Source organism: Argiope bruennichi, chromosome 4, assembly GCF_947563725.1.
Source record: "Argiope bruennichi chromosome 4, qqArgBrue1.1, whole genome shotgun sequence".
NCBI lineage: Eukaryota > Metazoa > Arthropoda > Arachnida > Araneae > Araneidae > Argiope > Argiope bruennichi.
The window spans coordinates 63398884-63419775 of NC_079154.1; the positions used below are offsets into that span (position 1 = coordinate 63398884).

The 20892-nt window shown below is 29.5% G+C and overlaps 1 protein-coding gene across 3 annotated transcripts; it reads right to left on the bottom strand.

Annotated features, from left to right (window-relative positions):
* Positions 1–471: 471 nt before the first annotated feature.
* LOC129967153 (uncharacterized) lies at positions 472–15573 on the bottom strand. Of its 3 annotated transcripts, none has more exons than XM_056081847.1 (4): positions 15444–15573; positions 9884–10094; positions 7598–7901; positions 472–696 (listed from the first exon to the last, which is right to left on the bottom strand). In XM_056081847.1, the coding sequence occupies exons 1-4, from the start codon at positions 15563–15565 to the stop codon at positions 611–613; spliced, it is 723 nt and encodes a 240-aa protein (XP_055937822.1). In that variant the 5' UTR covers positions 15566–15573; the 3' UTR covers positions 472–610. The 3 variants fall into 3 exon arrangements, with proteins under 3 accessions (XP_055937822.1, XP_055937821.1, XP_055937823.1); XM_056081846.1 differs by lacking the exon at positions 472–696 and adding an exon at positions 3204–3904; XM_056081848.1 differs by lacking the exon at positions 472–696 and adding an exon at positions 3204–3904 and having other exon boundaries at positions 9884–10111; positions 15444–15539.
* Positions 15574–20892: the final 5319 nt, after the last annotated feature.

Here is a 20892-nt window from a genome sequence, read left to right on the forward strand (position 1 = left end):
ATGTGCATAATGCAGTATAATAAAAATTACGCAGTGCTATAAATGTCATGCAACTCTCATTTGCTACATAGAATCTATAGTACTGGCATCATGCTGAAACACATTCAGTTACTAATGTAATGAAAACAGAACAAAAACTACATTTGATAGCAAAAACTACATATTATTTTATGTGCAGTTCCTTTTTCAATTAAATTATTAAAATTTCAAGTTCTTATAATTGATAATTAAATTTCCAAAGACTAAACAAAATTATTCGAAAAGGAAACATGAATACATAAATGTCAAGAGAGTTTCAAATAACATGCGATCTAGCGACATGATGCATTGTTAATATAATTTATTATTCAATAAAGCTTTTTCTTTAAAAATCAGTTTTTTTTTCTGAATTTGCATTTAATCACTTCAATCAAAAAATTTGTTTTTGCAGAATATTCAAAACTTTGTAATTTATTAAACATTCAAAGGAAAAGAAAAAAAAATACAGTTTCAGTTATAAAGTAAAACAACCAGCGTCCTTGTATTTTGTAATTGAAGTGCTCCATTTTCACAGAACAGATGGGCTTCGGTGTTCCATTTTGGCAGACATTTCTCGAATTCTAGCTCCAGTCTAACGATATTCATCGCTTTCTTCAGTTACATTGGGTTTGAGACCAGACTTGTAGGTTCCTAATGCAGCATTTGCATACCCACTTCCTATTTTTTGGGGAGAGAATGAAAATATAGAATAGTGGAGCTCATTAATAAAGGTATGTTTTAAGGTATTTTTTAAAGGATTTTCTATTGTCCATGAGTTGTTCAATTACATCCATAAGCATTTTAAGATTCTTAAAATAAAAATTGAACTAGAATCAACTGAAAATAGAAGGAAATTTTAAAATGTAATCTAAATTTTAAAAAATTAAGAATTTTCGAACTCACAGATATTTATTTGTTTAGATAATGACACGTCTGCAGTGAAAAATTTTTCGACAAAGCAAGCGGTGTTTTTTTTATAGTTTTTTGGATGCTGTATACTGGAAATATTATGTTTACGCATCGCTTTATACCAATTCTCACTTTTGTTTAGAATTTATTATATTTCAGGCAAAGAAGTATTATTTATATGAGTTCGATAAACATATGTATTGACTTAAAATAGTAAATTGTTGGAGAATTACAAAACAAGACAGAAAAGATTATTTTAATCCAGAATATTCCTCTGAATTTTAAATCGTCTACTTACTGTCGATTGCGTACTGACTTACATCTGTAAGCCTTGTGGTATACTTGTTGGCACACAAGGAGTTTAAACGTAGAGAACAAAAAAAAAAAAAAAACACAATACTGAAGGCAGCGAAGACAAATTAAAACAAGATATCTCCTACTTGCTTGTATTTGCCTTACAGATCTCCTTTACACTCTTTCCTGCGTGCTGTAAACATGTGCTTATATACTGATCTGTGAGTTATAGGTTATATTTTTTAAGCTTTTAATTTCTGGCTACATTTAGTTTTGAGGGTTAGAGATCAGTGGCTTCCAGAAAAAATGTGTTAATTCACCAAATTAGTTCTGATTTATTTATGGTAATTATACAGTGAAAAAGCGTCTTAGATTTTGTAAAAAACCTCAATTATGTTTATTTTGGAATGTAATTATAGGATCAAGACAAAACATGAAAGTTTGTTGCATTTCTCTACAAGGATTAAGACAATGGATGCAAGATAAAAATTCAATCTTGGAAAAAAATGGTTTGGAGAAAATCGAAAATTCATAGTGAGGATTGCTTTTTGTACGTAAGATGGAAAAGTTTTCAATTTAAGGAACAAAAAGCAAATATCTTATCCCAACTTTCTGTCAGCCATATATCCTGTCTTTCATGGATTGTTATACTGCTCCTTCCCCCCCCCCCAGATCCACTATATTAAGACTATCTTGCGCAATTAGGATTATCCATCAAATCGCCCATAATTCTAGAAGAACGTTGCCAAGTTATATTATTAAACTGAAATGTAACCTGAAATTTAGATCTAATCTGAAATGGACTTTTATGCAGTTTAAACAAATAGTTCTTTTTCGTTACTTATATTTGAATAAATCGGATGCTTCATTCATTTGATTATCAAAACGCTTGTTCAATGAGTTGAAGAAAAAGTACTGATTAAGATTTATATCTGTGGATGAGTGAATAAAATGCATGAATGCTAAGTCGTTCTCTTGGCCCTAGATGGCGCTACTATAAAAACAAGAGACGCTCCTCCACCGGCTTAAAATCGCTGTATTGGTAGCGGGCTTGTACATGGCAAGTGCCATTAGAAACAACAACAACAACAAGATTTATAAATAACTAATAAGAATAAAAATATGAAGAAAGAATATCATTAAATGTTTCTCTCCGTGAAGAAATCATTTACACTTTTATTACTTGCTTCAGAAACTTAGTGGAGAACCAAAATCATTTTCAAAAAACAACTGCCAACGTTGCCCCTATGTAGCCAAGTCATTCTAGTTTATTGTACTGTGAATGTTACATAATATCATTGAAACGTCGAACCTTTATCATAGATTAATTTACGAAATTAGGGCTTTCTATTGAATTAAGCATTAGCATTTGTTATTTAAAAGCAAGGCTTTGAATATTATTAGAGCTAAGTTCAATAACTATTTATTATCAAAAAAGAAGCAGGTAAAAATACTTTTGAAACTGAAAGTGCTGGTATGTTTAAAGTGAGATATTCTTCGTTCTATTCAATTCAAGATTATTTGCCAATTACCACCAGAATTACCTCCTCCAGTTCTACCAAGTGGAATGTATCTATTCTGAATACTAAAAGGAGGTAGTTGAACGATCATCTAAACATCAGCAGGGTTTTCTTTACCATCAGTGCCTGGTTCATTAGACCTGATGCTGGCTCGATAACCATTGGCGTCAGCTGTATAATCCACCACTCGGTACAGACCTTGAATATCGGTATATCGGAAACATTTTTTGTATATTTTTTGAAGCGCAAAATATTTGCGCAACGATTTATTAAATAATCGAAAAAGTAAAAGACTATAAGTGAAAAAAAAATGTTAGAAACTGTGATCTGCAGAAAAATGTTTTATTTCTTTGTAGAAGTTAATATAAAAAAGAAAAAGATGAGACAAAAATATATGCAAAAATACACTACGATATTGTATACAGAAATTCCCTAAAATGTATCAAGGAAGTTATAGTGATTATTTAGAAAGAAAAAAATTAATGGTAATACAGAATATGATGATGTAAAATAAAAACTATACAGTACTTTTTATTCCTGCTACAGTCATTTGGAACATACAAATCATAATTCAAGAAATACTGTGAAACAGATGCTGAAACATATGCAATGACAAAGAAATAAACATTTATTTTATCTAAATCCTTTTATGCGTCGCAACTCTAACCATTTTTAATTGAATAAATAAATTATTTGCATATATTTAAATAACGGTTAAATTTTGAAACGATAAGCAAATTTTTTTGAAAATAAAATATGAATACATATGTATTATGAAATTTTTAAAGCACTAAGTTTTAAAGCAATTTAAAATTTTTAATGAACTATTAAAATTTATAAAATGTAATTCATTTTCTTCTTGAAAGAAAATATTTGGTGTATGAATTAGAAAAATGGTATTTATCGCATCCACTCAAAATTTTCTTACAAAATGTAATTTTTTTTTTAACTTTTCCCAAAAATTATGATTTTAATTATACATGAACAACAGGCGTCTTCGTATTTCACAATTGCGATGAAGTATCTGACTTTAAAATCTCTAATTTCATAGAACGGTTATGATTTATTGTCTTTATCTTCTTCATATTCATCACTTTCTTCTCTCTCTTTCGGTTTCATTCCACTCTCGTAGGTACCTCCAACAGCGGGTCCAATCCCGCCTGCTATTGGAATAAGGAATAATTGTAAATTTTTCAAAAATGGAACAAAATAATTGTTACTGAAATTCTATATCCAATTTCGTTTCTTATATTCATATTGCAATCAATTTTTTGTCTTATTGTTAATTGCTTTCCAAATAAGATTTTTTCACATTCCTAAAATTAAAATTGAATCAGAATTTAAAAAAGAAAAAAAAAGAAAAAAAAATGCTTTAAAAAAATCTAAAAGAAAGTAAAGAAAGTTTGGGAATGCATTAAATTATTTTTTATTTAAATTATTATTGAAACTAACACGGCTATTATACTTAATTTATTAAAACTAGCAAAATTTTTAATACTTAATTTTTACTTGTTTAAATTAATTGTAAAGAGTTTTAAGCAAATGCTATCTCATTAAAGGAGTAAATAAAAATTAAAATCAAAGCAATCAAAATTAATGCCCATTCATGTTTTGTTGACGCAGAGGTTTCTCTTGATTATCTAATTTTTTAATATACTTGCGTTATAAAATCACGAAATTCAGCTGTGTATTTTCCTGACATTTAAATAATTCAAATTGAAATAGTAAAAAATGATGTTTAAATTAATTGTTAAGAGTTTTAAACAAGTGATATCTCATTAAAGGAGTAAATTAAATAATAAAGTGAAAGCAATCTAAATTACTGTCCATTCATGTTTTGTTCACGCAGAGATTTCTGTTAATCATTTAATTTTTCGATATACTTATGTTATAAAATCACGAATTTAGCTCCTGTATTTTCATGACATTTAAATAATACAAACTAATTTAAACAATGAAAAATACCATTTTCTTTCTTTTTTTGGATTAATATGAAGCAAGTCATATACTGTCAAAAAAGTGCAAATATTTACATTTTCGAAAATACAGTTTTCATCTTACTCATATTCAGCATATTGTTTCTCATATTTTAAGATACATGTTTTACTTTCCATAAATAATCCAAACTGATTTCGTCTAGAGGTAATCATAATTAAAATGTTTAGAGCTTAGTTGCAAAAATGTGGACAATTTATTCCTTTACCAAATTATTTCCCCTTTTTATCGAAAAGGTATATAAAACAAATGTTTATACGAAATAGCGTTATATATGAGTCAATTTAAAAAAATGATATTGGACCAAATGCAATCCCCTTTCGTTTAAATATTAGTAATATCAATTATTTTGTAGTACATCACAGAAAATCAACTTACAAGCGATGTAATTGTTCACGTACTCATCACCAATGCCTTAAGTGGCCAGTCAAACTGAATTTGGACAGAAAATAAGTAAAAATTGATGAAAAAGAACCTTTTTATGTGTATGTATGAAATTATTTGAGCCATGTACACCTTTTACTCAAATGTCACTAACTACTTTGTTTGATAATATTGTTTTGAACGAAGACTTGAGAATCAATCTTAACAAAACACAGCGAACCTCGAGAGTTGTGGCCCTCGAGGTCATTAGTGATATACCCGATCAAGCCTTGAAAATCTGAACTGATGGAAGCAAAATGGAATCTGAGAGAACTGGAAGTGTCATATTTTTAAAATCAAGTAGAGGGGAATCGATGCATTGTTTTAGAAACCCAGACCACAGCTCAGTTTTTTGATCTGAACGTCTTGCTATTGACAGAGCTTTAAACCTTGCCTTGGTGAACTGATAATTACCGAATTCGGATCCGCACAGACAGCAAGAGCTCAATATAATACTTAAAGGAATGGCCACACATTCTTAACAAGTTGGACCAAGACATTATTTCCGAATTAACTACATTCACAAGTACAGGGTCAGTGAGCATACAGTGGACCCCTTCTCATGTGGGCATAAATGGAAGAGAAACTGAAGATTCCCGGGCCAAGGAAGGAAGCCTAAGTCTCAACCTCCCCTACCCCCCACCTCTTTTAGATTTCAGGCATTAGAGATCCACGCCTTATTTAATCTAAAAACTAAAACGAAATGGAGGAATCCTTCAGATCATGATTGGTATGCCGATTGGTATACAGGTTTGTCTCTGGCTTGCACCAGTCCAAGGACTGCTCAAACGCTCTTATTTAGGCTAAGGTCTAGCCATATAAAAAGTCTCTTCATCAGAGTCCAAAAGATGTATACCCCTTGCCACTGCTCAGCGGAAGCTTCTCCCCCTCATATCATTGACTGTATTGACGCCCTTGTGAGGCAACTGATGAATGAGGGGGAGTCAGTTTATCACTTATTATGCGAAACGATCTCTTGGACTTAGTTTGAATCGGTGTTCAGTTCAAGGGGGATAAATAACAACAACAACAAATATTTGTAGCAGTTGCATTTTTTTAAAAGTATTCATTTATCTTTCCAAAAATGTTATGTGAATTTTAATGATTGATGCTTGTTGTATTAGAAAGGCACATGTTTATTTTTTCTCATAGCTAATAATTCTAAATCATCTCATTTTGTTACAATTTTAAGCAAAGGGTTGCTAATCTTCTACCTTTAATCTATTCTATTCCCGTCGAAGCCATTACTTTAGAGAATCCAAACTTTTATGTCGTTTAGTGCAAGTCCTAGACTCTAAAATGGACCATACACTGTAATCATGGGATTGATATTCGACGAAGTATTGTGTCCACTCTCCAGATGATATCATGACCGCAATATGCGTCTTACACCACTCTGCTTAATTTTCACCTTGTGAGCTGGTGCGGAATCTTGTTGAAACTCCCACTTGACATTGCCGAAGTGCGTTTTGACCCAATGAAATACAGCCGCTTTTAGAATGTCCCGTTGGCACACTTTTTAATTTATTTTAAACCTTTCATCCACAAAAACCAGAGGAGTTTCGTCGCTTGTTCAAATTCCACCCCAGACCATGACCGACTTCGGATTTTTGCGATGTTCAACAATTGCTGAAGTGTTTGGAGTGTCTGCAGATATCTTACAGTTCCAGGAGTATGAGCTTTTGGACGGTAAAGAACTTCTCATTAGTTAAAAGAAATCTCTCTCAGAACTGACTTGCGGCCAGTTTAAAAAGTTTTCGGAATCTTTGGAGCCGCATGAGTTAGTTTTCTTCAGTGAAAACCTGCACTTTTTGGAAATTGTAAGGTTTTAGTCCAAGCTCTATTTTTGCCATTCGTTGCCCTTATTGGTCCTTTATTCCCTTTCACGAGCAATCTTTCTCACGGAAACCCTCGAATTTTATTGAACTCTTTTTGATAACCTTGCGGCTATTGAAAGTGTTCATCTTACGTTTTCTTTCATTTTCTGGACATGGATCATCAGTACCGAGCTCTTTGAAACTATAGATTGCGTCAGACACTGTTTGCCGACGCAAATTAAGCAAACGAGCGATTTCATACTGTCGTTTCCCTTGCTTAACCAACTCTAAAATAGCATATCTTTTGCTTGGCATTGTAAAAAGGCCAAAAAAACACTACGTAAACTAAAAGATACATTATAGAAAGGTTATAATTGAAGTGGTAGACACTCGAAATGAACACAAATAAAGAAATTAATTAACTTCTATTCTATGATGTAATAACTTTATCTGAGTTTTTTTTTTGCCGTACAATGTAATGAATCGAAAACAGTATTTCATCGAAATTTTATTAGAAGAAAACTTGATACTATTTAAAATACATTTTATAATACCTGCGCATTTAGAAATTTTTGTAACAAGAATATATTTAGTTCATTTTTTAAAATTTATTCTACTTACCACCAGCACCTGCTCCTGCAAATGGATTGTATCTATCTTGAATACCAAAGGGAGGTTGTTCAACGATCATCTGAACGTCTGCAGGGCTTTCTTTGCCATCGGTGCCTGGTTCATTTGACCTGATGCTGGCTCGATAGCCATTGACGTCAGCTATATAATCGACCACTCGGTACAGACCTTGAAAATCGGTATAGCCATAAGATCCCCTCACTGTGCCGCTTGCATCTGCTTCTGCTCTGTGGTAACGTGTGTTGCCTTGTTCGTCAGCTGATTGATAGTTAAAGTTATACGGTTGTGGTGCTTCCTGTAAGAAAAACATATGCTGTATATATATAATATTTTTATACTAGTATATAAAATCTATAGTATTTCATATAACACCTGATTTGACAACAAGTAACTATTACCTAGTACATACCTTGTTGGTCCATAATTTTTTTACATACATTGACTTGGAATAATCTGAACATATGTTGCAACTTTTTAGAATAAATAAAGGCATTATGCATTTTTAAAAAGTTCTATTAATGAAAGTCATTCGAAGTCGTGTTCAAACGTAAATATCTGATAGTAAAAGAATAAGTTATTAGATGTATCAGCATTAGCGCTCTCTAAATACAATATATCTTTTATTAGTTTGGATTCAGGAAATATTTATTCTTAATTTAATTTTCTAAGAATTTCTTTTTTATTGATAGTTTATCTATTTTCTAACATATTCTATTTTCTTACACCATTGTTTAGTTTCTTTCTAGTTTATTCTTTTTTTTTAATTCAATAGATGGCTCTGAGATCGTCCAATTTATTTCTTATGATAACGAGGCATTTTGACTAAACATTATAGGCATATTCAGCTTTAAACACGGGAAAGTCCAATTTAATTTAACAGTGTGGATTTGCACTGGTAATTTATTTTCTTCATAAAAATTTTGGAATTTGTGCTTTAAACTGGTATGTGCTTTGCTTTTATATTTTATTGATGTTTTTTGGTTTGATGATTTAATGGTCTTTATGTAATTTGGTTTGATTCAATTTTGCAATGGTCTTGCTTAGATTTAAATTTTGAAATATTTTGCTTATTGTTGTGTAATTCATTGTCTTTGATTTCATGATACTAATTCTTATCGTCAAAACCTCAATTTCTTAGATTTTCAAGACACGAGGGATCATTATTTAGATTAAAATCAAACCCCTCACAGAAAAAAATCATGGCTTCAATCCCTGCCTGAGAGTGACCCTTGAAAAAAGTCTTCAGGCAGGATTCGCCATTTCTTTCTTGTATGTTTCATTTTTACATTTAAACTTAAGACTTATTTGTAATTTTGGTTATTTTTTTCTGTGTAATTTTATCTATGAACTAAGTAATAGACAATTTCATACTGCATTTGATAGAATTGTGATGATATGTTGCTTATAAATTTCGAATACTGAATTATTAAAAACACAAATACTGTTAATCCCCGGGCTCTTTGAATATGCTTTTTTCCTTTATAGAATATTAATCAAAATGCATTACATATTTAGTTATAAATTACTTTTAGTTTGTTTTCATGCGACAGTTGTAATTTATACCGAAATTCATGAACTACAAAATTAAAATCTAAAAAAAGTTTCTAATAATTCTTGAAAATTATTAGATGCATACTTTCTAAATATCTTTTGAAGCAAATAATGAAACTTGTTGCAGTATCCCTATTATTAAAAAAAAAACTCAATTAAATATTGATTAAATTGTTTAGGTTTTTAACTTTTCCATGGAAATAATAACAACTCGTACATTTTCTATCAACATTAATGTTTATTTTTATTTTCCATCTGTAAATAAAATGCTTAAAATAATAAGTGAAACTTACATTCTAATATGTAAACTTATTATAGGAATATATGACATGCTAATGTTTTCAAATTTTTAGAATTTTATACATTATTTCCCCTTTATAGATGTTTTTATTTATAATGTTTAATAGTTTGTTATTACGGGACAATGTTTTTACTATCAATTAAGTGCAATTTTTAAGCCTATATCTTAAATATAGGGCAATTAGTTTCTATATTAAAATTAAAAATAGTCGTTAATAGACATTTAACTTACAATAAGTAATTATTCTCGATGTTGCTAAAGGAATTGGATAATTTTTTTTCAAAACATATGCTACTTTAAGTTAAAAAAAAATAATTATGCCTAATTCATAACATTCTCACAATTTATCAAAAAGCTTCTCCATACTTGTAAATATATAAGCTAATATACATACTAAGCATTATTTTGTCTCAAAAGTTACTTACATTTTGTCCAAATCCTACCAAAGAGGCACGTGACGATGTTGTTCCCCTATATGCTGTAGATCTGCTGCCCCCTCCATAATTAACTGCTGGTCCAGCTCCAAAACTAGTTGAAGACGTTCCTCCTGATCCGAAATTAATAGAAGATGATCCATAATTTCCAGTGTCTACTCGAATTCCTTCTCCGGGGTCCACCGCTTGACCAAGAATGGCCCTTAAAAGCAATGAAAACTGTCATTAAGACAAAGAATCTATTTGAATTCTTCAATGAATAATATGAAACAAATTTCATATGATTAGACCTGAAGATTTTACATTTATTTATATATTCAAGCGTCCAAGAAGTTTTGAATATATACAATATAGCTGTCAGATTTGTACTTTTTTTCGATTTTCAATCGAAAGATATCTGATATAAACCTTCTCATTCCTAAAAGGAATCGAATTCAGGTACTTAAGAATACAGGAAGGCCTGAGATTTTTTTCAAAGAAATATAAGAAAGAATCCCTAAATCCTCAAATAAACAATCTAAATGTGTAATTAAAATGCTGCCTTTTAGCAAACTAAATACATTTATTCTAAATACAAAAATTTATGCTTAAAAGAAAATCGAATCAAAAATTTAAAAAATCAAGGCATGCGAGCTGTAAGTGCTTCTAACTTACGAACTTAGAAGGTACATTTATACATGTGCGAATTTCATACTAAATGAACATCTGTTTCAAAAAAGACAGATCACAGGGCAAACAAAAATATACATGGTTCAAAATTTTACTGTATTAATGATACATTTGCTGTGAAATGCATTCTAAAAAATTACAAGAACGGCATTCTTATAAAAACTCTATCATAATAAATCTATTAGCGAAAGATTGCAAAATCTCAAAAATATTAGGATATTATACCCTAATACTTTTTAGGTATGTAACCCTGATATTTTTATTGAGCTTGAAACAAAAGTATTGGTTTAATTGGACCTAAAATACTAAGTACAGTAAAGGAGCTATAAATACTCTACATCAGCTTTGAATACATGAGCTTTTAAAAGAAAAACAAATTATTGCACTTAAGGTTATATTTTGTGATAGTTTTCTTCTGTAGTTTTGCTTACAACGTATTTATTTTCTGGGTATCAGTAAACGACAAATGGAACAAAAGCACATTAGCCGAAAGAAGTGTTTTTTTAGAAGAATTTGAAACGAGACAACATTACCCCAGTATTAAAGAGTCGCTTAATATAATCAAACGATTTCAAGATAAAAAACAAAATAATTTATCATCATCTTCTACTATTACTTCCTTAAACGGAAGCAGGTATGTTTCCGGTTGTATTCATCGAACATTGATAATTTTAAAATATCGTTTGAGAATGATATCTCGAATCTTCATGTAACATATTTTTGCTCCAATGGAAAATATAAAACAGCTACGGTTTAAAAATCTTAAACCGCTTTTTTATTTAACCTTTTTTTTCTAATCTTAGAAAAAAAATCCTAAATTCTTCTTTTTTTAGGTAGATTCCTATAGACTACCTATTAAATGGTTCTCATGACATGACTTGAGGAAAATTTTTTCCGTCCTTCCCGATCATATTCCCTAGAACCCAAAATCACCAACAAGTCTATGTTTAAAGTTTCAAAAGTCTGTATTAACCAAATTAGTGCCTCAGTAAGACAAACGAATTTTGCATTTGACGTTTTTCGATAACTATAATATCTTAAAACTCGGGGGCTGAAAAGTGATTTTCAAACCGTCATATTGATTGTTTCTGACATCAACAATTTATGTTGCCAGATAGAAACTTAGATGTAATGGAGTCTGTCTACCTTTGCCTTCCAGCTTGCCGAGAGCAATTTTTTAAATTATAAATACTTATGCTTTATATTTAAATACTTATTGTATTATTTTTCAATTATATGAAATTTATTCTTTTAAAACATTCTTATTTATACCTGAAGTATTTTTCTATAATAAGGGTGCATATATATTAATAGAAGTTAATATTTAATATTTATATTGAATATTCGGACAATAGTTGACACAAATTTTACGTTCGAATATTAAATGATAACAGAATAGCAGAGTTAATTATGTTACTAACCTACAAATACAAATACAAATACTTACATATCTATGGTACTTTTCGTTTCAAAATATAAAAAATTAGAATTCATCTGAAGTCCTATTTATTTATTTTATACAATTTTTAAAAAAATTATAGCATTAAGGGCAATGATTAGTTTCCAAATCAATTTTTATCTGAATATAGGAGAGGAGAGGAGAGAAAATATAAACTTTACCTTTACAAATTTCATCTTTTGAAATTATATTGCAGCTGAACAGAGAAACATCTCTAAAGCTGAAAAAGATATTTTGGCAGTTGGTTATTCCTTTTATACTTATATCCTGATTCCACTTAACTAGAAACAACCAGTTACCTTAAGAGAAAGAAATGTATTTTTGGAAAATAAAGGGGGTCAGGCATTTTGCATATGTGGGAATGAGAGTGCAATTTCGTTAACTACGTTGTTCTTGTTCAGTTAACAATATAAAAATCGCTATTTTAACCCTACCCCATCTATTAAAATGCAACATCCTTTTTGACCTTCCAGATGAAAGGTCAAATTTTTATGTTAAAGGTTTCGAGGAGAGAATAGATTATGGTAATTTGTTGCCGAATTCAATCCAATTAAATGTTGGTAAACCTATTCCTTATCTTTAAATGCAATTGGAATTTCAAATGATATTCTAATATTTAGAAAATATTAGAATCATTCGAAATATTTAAAAAGTATTATAATTCTAAAGATTAATTAGAATATAATTAGAATATAGAATATAATTCTAAAAGTATTATATTCTAATTCTTTAAAAGTATTATTAATTCTAATATTTAGAAAAAGTAATTATAAACTCTAAAAGCAATTTTTTCAAGTAATCAAATATCTTAATAAAATCAATATAACACATTTCTGAACTAACATTCTACAAGTTGCTACAAACAAGAAAACAAAAGAAAATTCAGTAAACAAAATAAAGCATAATGTTTTAATAATTCTGAATTTAATAATAATGAAATAATGTTTTGGAATGATAGTGAAAGAGCAAGAAAGATAAAGTATAAGAGCAAGCTGACAGGCAATCAAAATGAATTTTCACATATAATTAAAATATAACTTTAAAGACATGGCAAAAAAAGAAATGTAGCATCAGCAACAGAAGTTATGAATATTGGAAGCTGAAATTTTTAAATTTCTTACAAACCGTACATGTGCTTCAATTTCTTAACAAATTAACGTTTCTCCTTAATTTTAATTAAGAATTGTATTTAAACGACTCTATTTAAATAAGCAAAACTAATATATATTACTAATTTTCGGCTAAAAGTAACATCATTTGACTTCTTAAGTATCATTATATGAGGATGAATGTATTCCTAAAAATATTTTTAACATTCTTTACTGAATTATGGCTTTCAAATCATTCATTGCTCTATTTTTTGAGATTTTATAATTTTCCGGATATTTTCTAAGAACCTGAATCTTTTTCATATGAGCATTTTAATTTTTCAATCCATATAATAAATTTTGGATTCAAGTAATTCTCGAATTGGTTGATGTTTACTTGGATTTATAACAATATTTTCAATTATATAAGAAAATGAAATAAGTGATATGTTAAAGTACAAATCTTGATCCTGAAATAAAACCCTTATAAATGTTTTAGTTATAATAAAATTCAAGTTTCTTGATATTGTGTTTAAAAATTTTGTGACAAAACTAATTTTCTTTTTGATCGAACTACTTGATGTACAAAATGTTCTCGATATTTCAAATGTCTTTCGATAGTGTCAGTTTTGGCACAGATTTGCATCGTTCCCAGTCAAGTTTTCTGATCTTGCAGCATTTACAGTAGCTGATCTTACAGCAGCATTGTATTATGTAATTGAAGAATCAGCATACACGTGTCTTATTTTATGGACAGTAAAGTGGAATTGTCTGAAGGTATTAAATTAATCTAAATGTTTTGCCATCCTATATTACGACAATCATTAATAAGTAGATATTCTTATTCCAGAAAATAAGATGCATGAATTTTCATTCCGAGAATATTTGTTTCAAGTATCTTTCATTTTTTTGAGGGGGGGGGGAGTACCGTTTAGTGTCTCTATATCATAGGTTAATGTTTGAAATGTGTAACAGTGGAATGGGCCCATGTCTCAACACCTTTTAAAATTCTATTAAATAATTTTTACTGTTAAATAAGGAAATGGTATTTAAAAACAAATGGAAGTGATGGATGAAACTGTTTTAACATTGTTGTTATATTTATATATTTTTATATTTCCTCTTGTGTTCTGTGATTACATTCACATTAATAACAATACCAATTGAATTAAAAAACAAAGATTATTTAATAAACTTTCTCATTTTGATAGTTTTATTTTTTCATAATTTGTCAGTATTTTCTCTTATAAATACGTATCTTATTAATATGAAAATTAACTCTCCATAAAAGAAAAGGGGTATAGTATATTCAATTAGATTTAGTTGAAATTATTATTATTGCACATATTATTGCTATTTTGTCAGATTTAAATTTAACATGATAAAATTGAAAATGCAAATAATCTCCATATAGATTTTTTCGAAAATAATTTAAATGTAGATCAATATAGATTTTTTACCATATATTTTATTTGAAGTAGTTTTTAGGAAAAGATAATTAATAAAGTAATTATTTTAAATTTTTTTATCTTATAATGTATGACTGTCGTCCTTTATTTTTATTGACATATAAAGCTTTGCAATGCTACGATTTGTCAAAAATTCAAATTCTTACCTCATATTTGTTTTTGGATATACAAGAAATTATATGGGAAAAACCAGTAACCTTGTAAAAAATAATTGCTTTTTTTATTAATATTAATATGAAATTTGATCGTATCTCCATTAATTATAAAGGTGAATATATTATATCTCTAAGTCTGTCTGGGAATATGATAATTTTAAAAAATATATTATGCTAGAAGGATAATTTGGATCTATAAATTAAAGTTGCATATTTCTATCAAATTTTGAACTAAATCCATTCAGAGGATGTTTATGTGCTTACCTGTCCACATAAAAGTTAATGCAATATTGCAAAATAATGAGATCTAGATGAATGAAATTTGGTACATATATCAAGCATCTAAAGTATAAATACCAATAAAATATAGAACAAAATCCACCAACAGTTTAACCGTCGGCAAGTGTGGAATTTCACGTAGGTTGAATAACTCTAAACCGCAATGACACAGATATGATTTATTTTTTGTTAATACAGCTGTAGTTCTATGTCCAATTTTGGTTTTCAATCAATCGTAAAAAGAAGTTCGAAATATACATTTGGTATTTTGGACACCTAATAGGGTCTCTCGTATCTATTTTTCGGTATGCAGTTAATAATAAACAACTACATTTACTAAAATGTACCAGAAAGTTTCGGAGAGATCACTCCCGTTGGTTGTTGCTTATTTTACGGTTAGTTACAGGTTTACAGAAAACAGAAGAAACTTACCTCGGCAAAATACATTCTTGGTTCTCTTCAAAGAGAGTGATAGACATTATAATGTGAACGGAAAATAACGATTGCATTCTGAAATTCAAATTCGAAACGTAATCACGCACACACATGTTCATAATACAAGTTTTCCCACAACACTGTCTTATTATTATTCAGTTTTCATAAGTAATTTAGAGCCCCAAGCCAAAACATTGCTTTTTTAGAGGGAGATTTATTCTCTGAAAATTTTAATATGTGGAACTAGCAAAGCGACCTTGGGAAACAAGTTTCATATTGCCTTCCCGCCAACGCCGCATTACTGATGTTACAAGTGGTTCCATGTTAAAAAGTCATGTAAGCATTCCAGATGTTCCGTTAGATCTATAGATTTATGAACTGGAGAATCCTAATTTAAGCTGAAGGACATTTTTTCTTTATGCTTTATTTACCATGATTAACATATAAACATTAGAATTTTTTTAGAAGAAAATAGATAATTGTGTCCTTCAATTTAAACATTATAACTGAAGATTATTGGTGCGTCAGAAAATTTGTTTCAAGTTCTGTAACGAAGGTTCTGTAACGAAAATACAGAAATAATTTTAAAAAGACGTACATGAGAAACCTTTTAAAAATATTTCGATATTTTTTAATTACTTATGTGCACTTTGTTCATTAAAATTATTTAAAATTATTATGAAAAAATTAAATAATTAATAATTAATAAACTATTTTAATAATAATAAAAATTAATAAACTTTGAGTTTTTATCTCAAGGATTGGCTGTTATTGTAAGTGATTGGATTTCTAATCATAGTTACACTGTATTTATTAATTGATCTATACAACGTTTAACTACTTTATGAAATAGTTAATATTAAAAAGTAACTGCTCTTTCATGATGTTTCTGCATGTTTTGAAATGCTATATTTTAAAAATAGGCGCTATTATAAAACGATAATTTTAAAAAGTATTGAAATAAATACTACTTCTGTAAACATTATACCTTACAACGAATTGTATTGTTCTCGCATGTCAAAAGTTTAAATAAAAAAGCAACAATTTTCACAAATGTCTTTTTTCAACAAAATTAATTTATTGCTTAAAGCAAGATAATGCAATAATTTCAAGGAGATATAACTATAAAACGTTCTAAAAATTAATAAAAGAATAATGTGATATTATAAAATGTAAACAAAAATCACTTTGTAGTGTCTCAAAAAATTTATGAAATATATTTATGTGAAAATATATTAATAATGATGTAAAAAATGAAATATCCCAATAATTTCTAAGCAATTTCTTTCACAAGCAATATGGGATCTTTAAGTAGCAAATATTACTATTATAAAAATCTAAGAAATGGAAAATATTTTTTAAAAAAATATTTACGAAGGAAAGCGAAACTGCATTACCTATTTGGTGATTAATCCACCTTCAGCAGAACGCCATCCGTCGCCTAGATTAGTTTTACTTAAAATTAGAGATGTACTCTAAATATCTACTATCTTGGCATTGTTCGAGTTATATAATATTTGGGATCAAAACTTTTAAGTTTGATATTATTGGTCAAATTTCCAATTATAATTTTTAAAGATTATCAAGAAATAACATCTTTTTGTAAAAGAGTGTTTTAGGTCAATTACAATTCGTCCTAAATTATATGGTTTAAAATTCAAAAGAAGAATGAAAGAAATTAAATATAATGAAAAGTTTTACAATTATGTGAAATATCTTAATCACTAAAAAATACCTTGATATTTTTTTTATTTTATTTTAAATTCAAACTATTTCCTTGTGAGAGATTGAAATGGAAACATTTATTATTTATAAAATTACCAACCTGAAGCATCGTGATTCAGTGCTTACTTTAAGCTTAAAAATGTAATATCCTGCTCTGGATTTTAAACAATCATCGAGCAGATCAAATTTCAGATAATGGTCATGCATCAAGCAAATTGTTTGGATAACATTGCTTGAAAAAATCTTTTTTTGCCAGTGTTCTATCATATCCAAAACAAATGATGTGGATAAAGATTTTTTGCATTGTTAAAATCAAAATTAATCAGCATTTTCTGAACAGGGAGGAACTGAGGAGAAGATTTAGAACTGATCCCTCAGGGCATTCAAACTCCATTTATTGGATATCAAATAACTTCAAACTATTAAATTTCATCTAAAAGTGCTTTTACTTAAGGAGAAATTAAGTGAAAATCTAAGAATATCTTTTCACTCACCAGTAGACAGCCATTTTATCTATTGTTTTTTCCAAGTTATACACGAAATATTCTTATAACTTCAGCATAAGACCTTTGAAATTCGGTTCATTAAATTATAAAATTATAATTATTAAAAATATCTTAATTTATTCTTTCTCAAAGTATTTCGGATAAAAATATATATTGAAACAAAACTATAAATACGTTGTTTTTACATCACTTTTGATTCTCTCTTTTACATCATCTGCATCCAACATTGAAACAGTGTTTACTGATATGAATATATGAAATCGTGACATTGAGCTTCAAAACAGTATAATTTAAGGCAATGTCTATTACTTTGAACCAGAACGAACTGAATGGACAAGCCCGCTGTTACGAAGACACCGATTTTAAGCTGGTGGGGGAGCGTCTCTAGTTTTTTTAGTAGCGCCAACTAGGGCCAAGAGTACGGCTTTACTACTCACGCATTACTCATTCGCTTGCACAACCCCTTTTTACAGGAGGGCACATCTCACAGATAGAACAACGGAAGAACAACCATGCCCAAACCGGGACTCGAACCCAGGACGCCCAGATCAAGGGGAAGACCCGCTGCCCCTATGCCAGGACGCCGGCTCATTTGCCTTCTAAATTTATATGGTATTTATTTATTTTTATTTTGACCCAAGCTTTTTTTCCCAATACGCCCTTAGACGTATTAGAGTTTTACTGTTGCATAAATACATTATTTAAATTTTTAGATGACTTTTTTTATATACATTGTTCAATGTCCACAAAAAGAGCTGTTATTACTAATTGAATATTTATTGTACATTTTTGCATTGAAAAAACAGTTTTGATTGTTTTTTCAATGCGTTCCTAGCCATTTTTTTCAAAACTCCTACTCGGAAAAAATATTTTTAGTGCGATATTTTTGTTGACACAGTAACTTTAACACAGTAATATCCAATATAATATTTCAGTTATGGTAACAGGAAAACAAAATCGGGTCATATTGACCCTAACACGACACCTATACAATCTTAAATAATTATAAAAAATCTGTAAATAAAAGAAACTTCTATTCAGAGATATAACGTAAAGTCCTCACCAAAAACATTATGAAATAACTATAAAACGAATTCATATAGTCGTTTTTCATAGGCACTTGAAAAACATTTCAAACCAAACAGAACAATAGCGTTAAAATGGTAAGGAAAATTGAATGCTATGATTCAACAAGAAACATTATAACCAATTTTTTTATCTCTCATTTACTACGATTAAACACATAAATCACAATGATATTTAATTTGCTCTTTGTGAACTCGAGATGTGCTCAGCATTTACCGATAAAAAAATGATGAATTTCAAAAAGAATTCATGTGTGTGTTATTAGCATTGGCTCATTCATTGTAGCCCTATTAATTCTAAGTAATGGTCACAAAGAAAATGTCCTACATGCATACATACATACATACATACATACATACATACATACATACATACATACATACATACATACATACATACAGACAGACAGACAGACAGACAGACAGACAGACAGACAGACAGACAGACAGACAGACAGACAGACAGACAGACAGACAGACAGACAGACAGACAGACAGACAGACAGACAGACAGACAGACAGACAGACAGACAGACAGACAGACAGACAGACAGACAGACAGACAGACAGACAGACAGACAGACAGACAGACAGACAGACAGACAGACAGACAGACAGACAGACAGACAGACAGACAGACAGACAGACAGACAGACAGACAGACAGACAGACAGACAGACAGACAGACAGACAGACAGACAGACAGACAGACAGACAGACAGACAGACAGACAGACAGACAGACAGACAGACAGACAGACAGACAGACAGACAGACAGACAGACAGACAGACAGACAGACAGACAGACAGACAGACAGACAGACAGACAGACAGACAGACAGACAGACAGACAGACAGACAGACAGACAGACAGACAGACAGACAGACAGACAGACAGACAGACAGACAGACAGACAGACAGACAGACAGACAGACAGACATGATATGATATGATATGAAAGCCTTTTTTTCAGGCGCAGTGAATCTAAAATTTGGAGGTAACTTGACGATTACAGTACTTACTTTTTGAATATACTTATATGAAAAAGCAAAAACGGTTGACAGTTTGTTGCAAACATATGCATAGACATGATATTTATTGCCTTGTATTTTAAACTCACCAACTTTAAAGAAGCTGTTAAATTTTAAATGCTGTCTGTTTTTTTTTTTTTACTTGGAATGATAATTTGTGTGTGTTTTGGAAGGTTGAAATGTGCATTTAGATTTTTTTTCAATGCAATTAAACCTTTAATGAATGTAAAGTTAAGCAAATTTTTTTGCGATTTTCCTCTATAACTTACGAAAATATATTGCTATTTACAGAGATATTTATTTTTACGATTACAGATTTTTATTATATCTTGTTATTATCGTATAACATATAGTATCAGTTCACTTTCTTGAAAAATATTTGAACTTATTTGCAAACATCACATCTACATAGTGATTTTAAAGAATTACGCAATCAGTGGGTTAAGTCGAATTACACAGAAATTTTAATTGAAATTTTAAAAAATCATTAAGGCATACAGTTCATTATAAAATTTGAAAACAGAAAACTCATTTAACGAAATAATATCGAATAAATATTGCTGGAGTCGAATCGCCATAAGACAATTAACAGAGGTGAAAGAATGTATTTCCTGTCGATAGGCAGGAAGCTGAAGGTCGATTTCGTTTGTTGAGGAATCTCCAACCGGATATCTTTTTTATCTCATTTCATAAGAAATAGTTATGAGGATGGAAGTGAAAACGATAAGAGATTTCAAGCGTGACGTCACAAGTTAGAATAAAAGACAATCGGAATTAGGAGTTGATAATGATTTTTAGTAGCTCTTGAGCATTTATAAATACAGTGAGTTTTCAATACAAAATCAGCTTTCTGTGATATTTCATAGTTAATACTAATAAATGAAGTGATAATAATTTTAATGTTATAATGTTTAGAACAGTAATATAAAAATTATAATTTTATTAAATAAGAAATTATAATGATTATGTGAGGATCTATGGATTCGAGCTCCATATTCGAATCTGTGATTATCCACCAGCATTCCAATAACACTTTTCGAACGATAATTCATTACTAATAACAATTAATTAAGTGATAATAATTTTAATGTTATAATG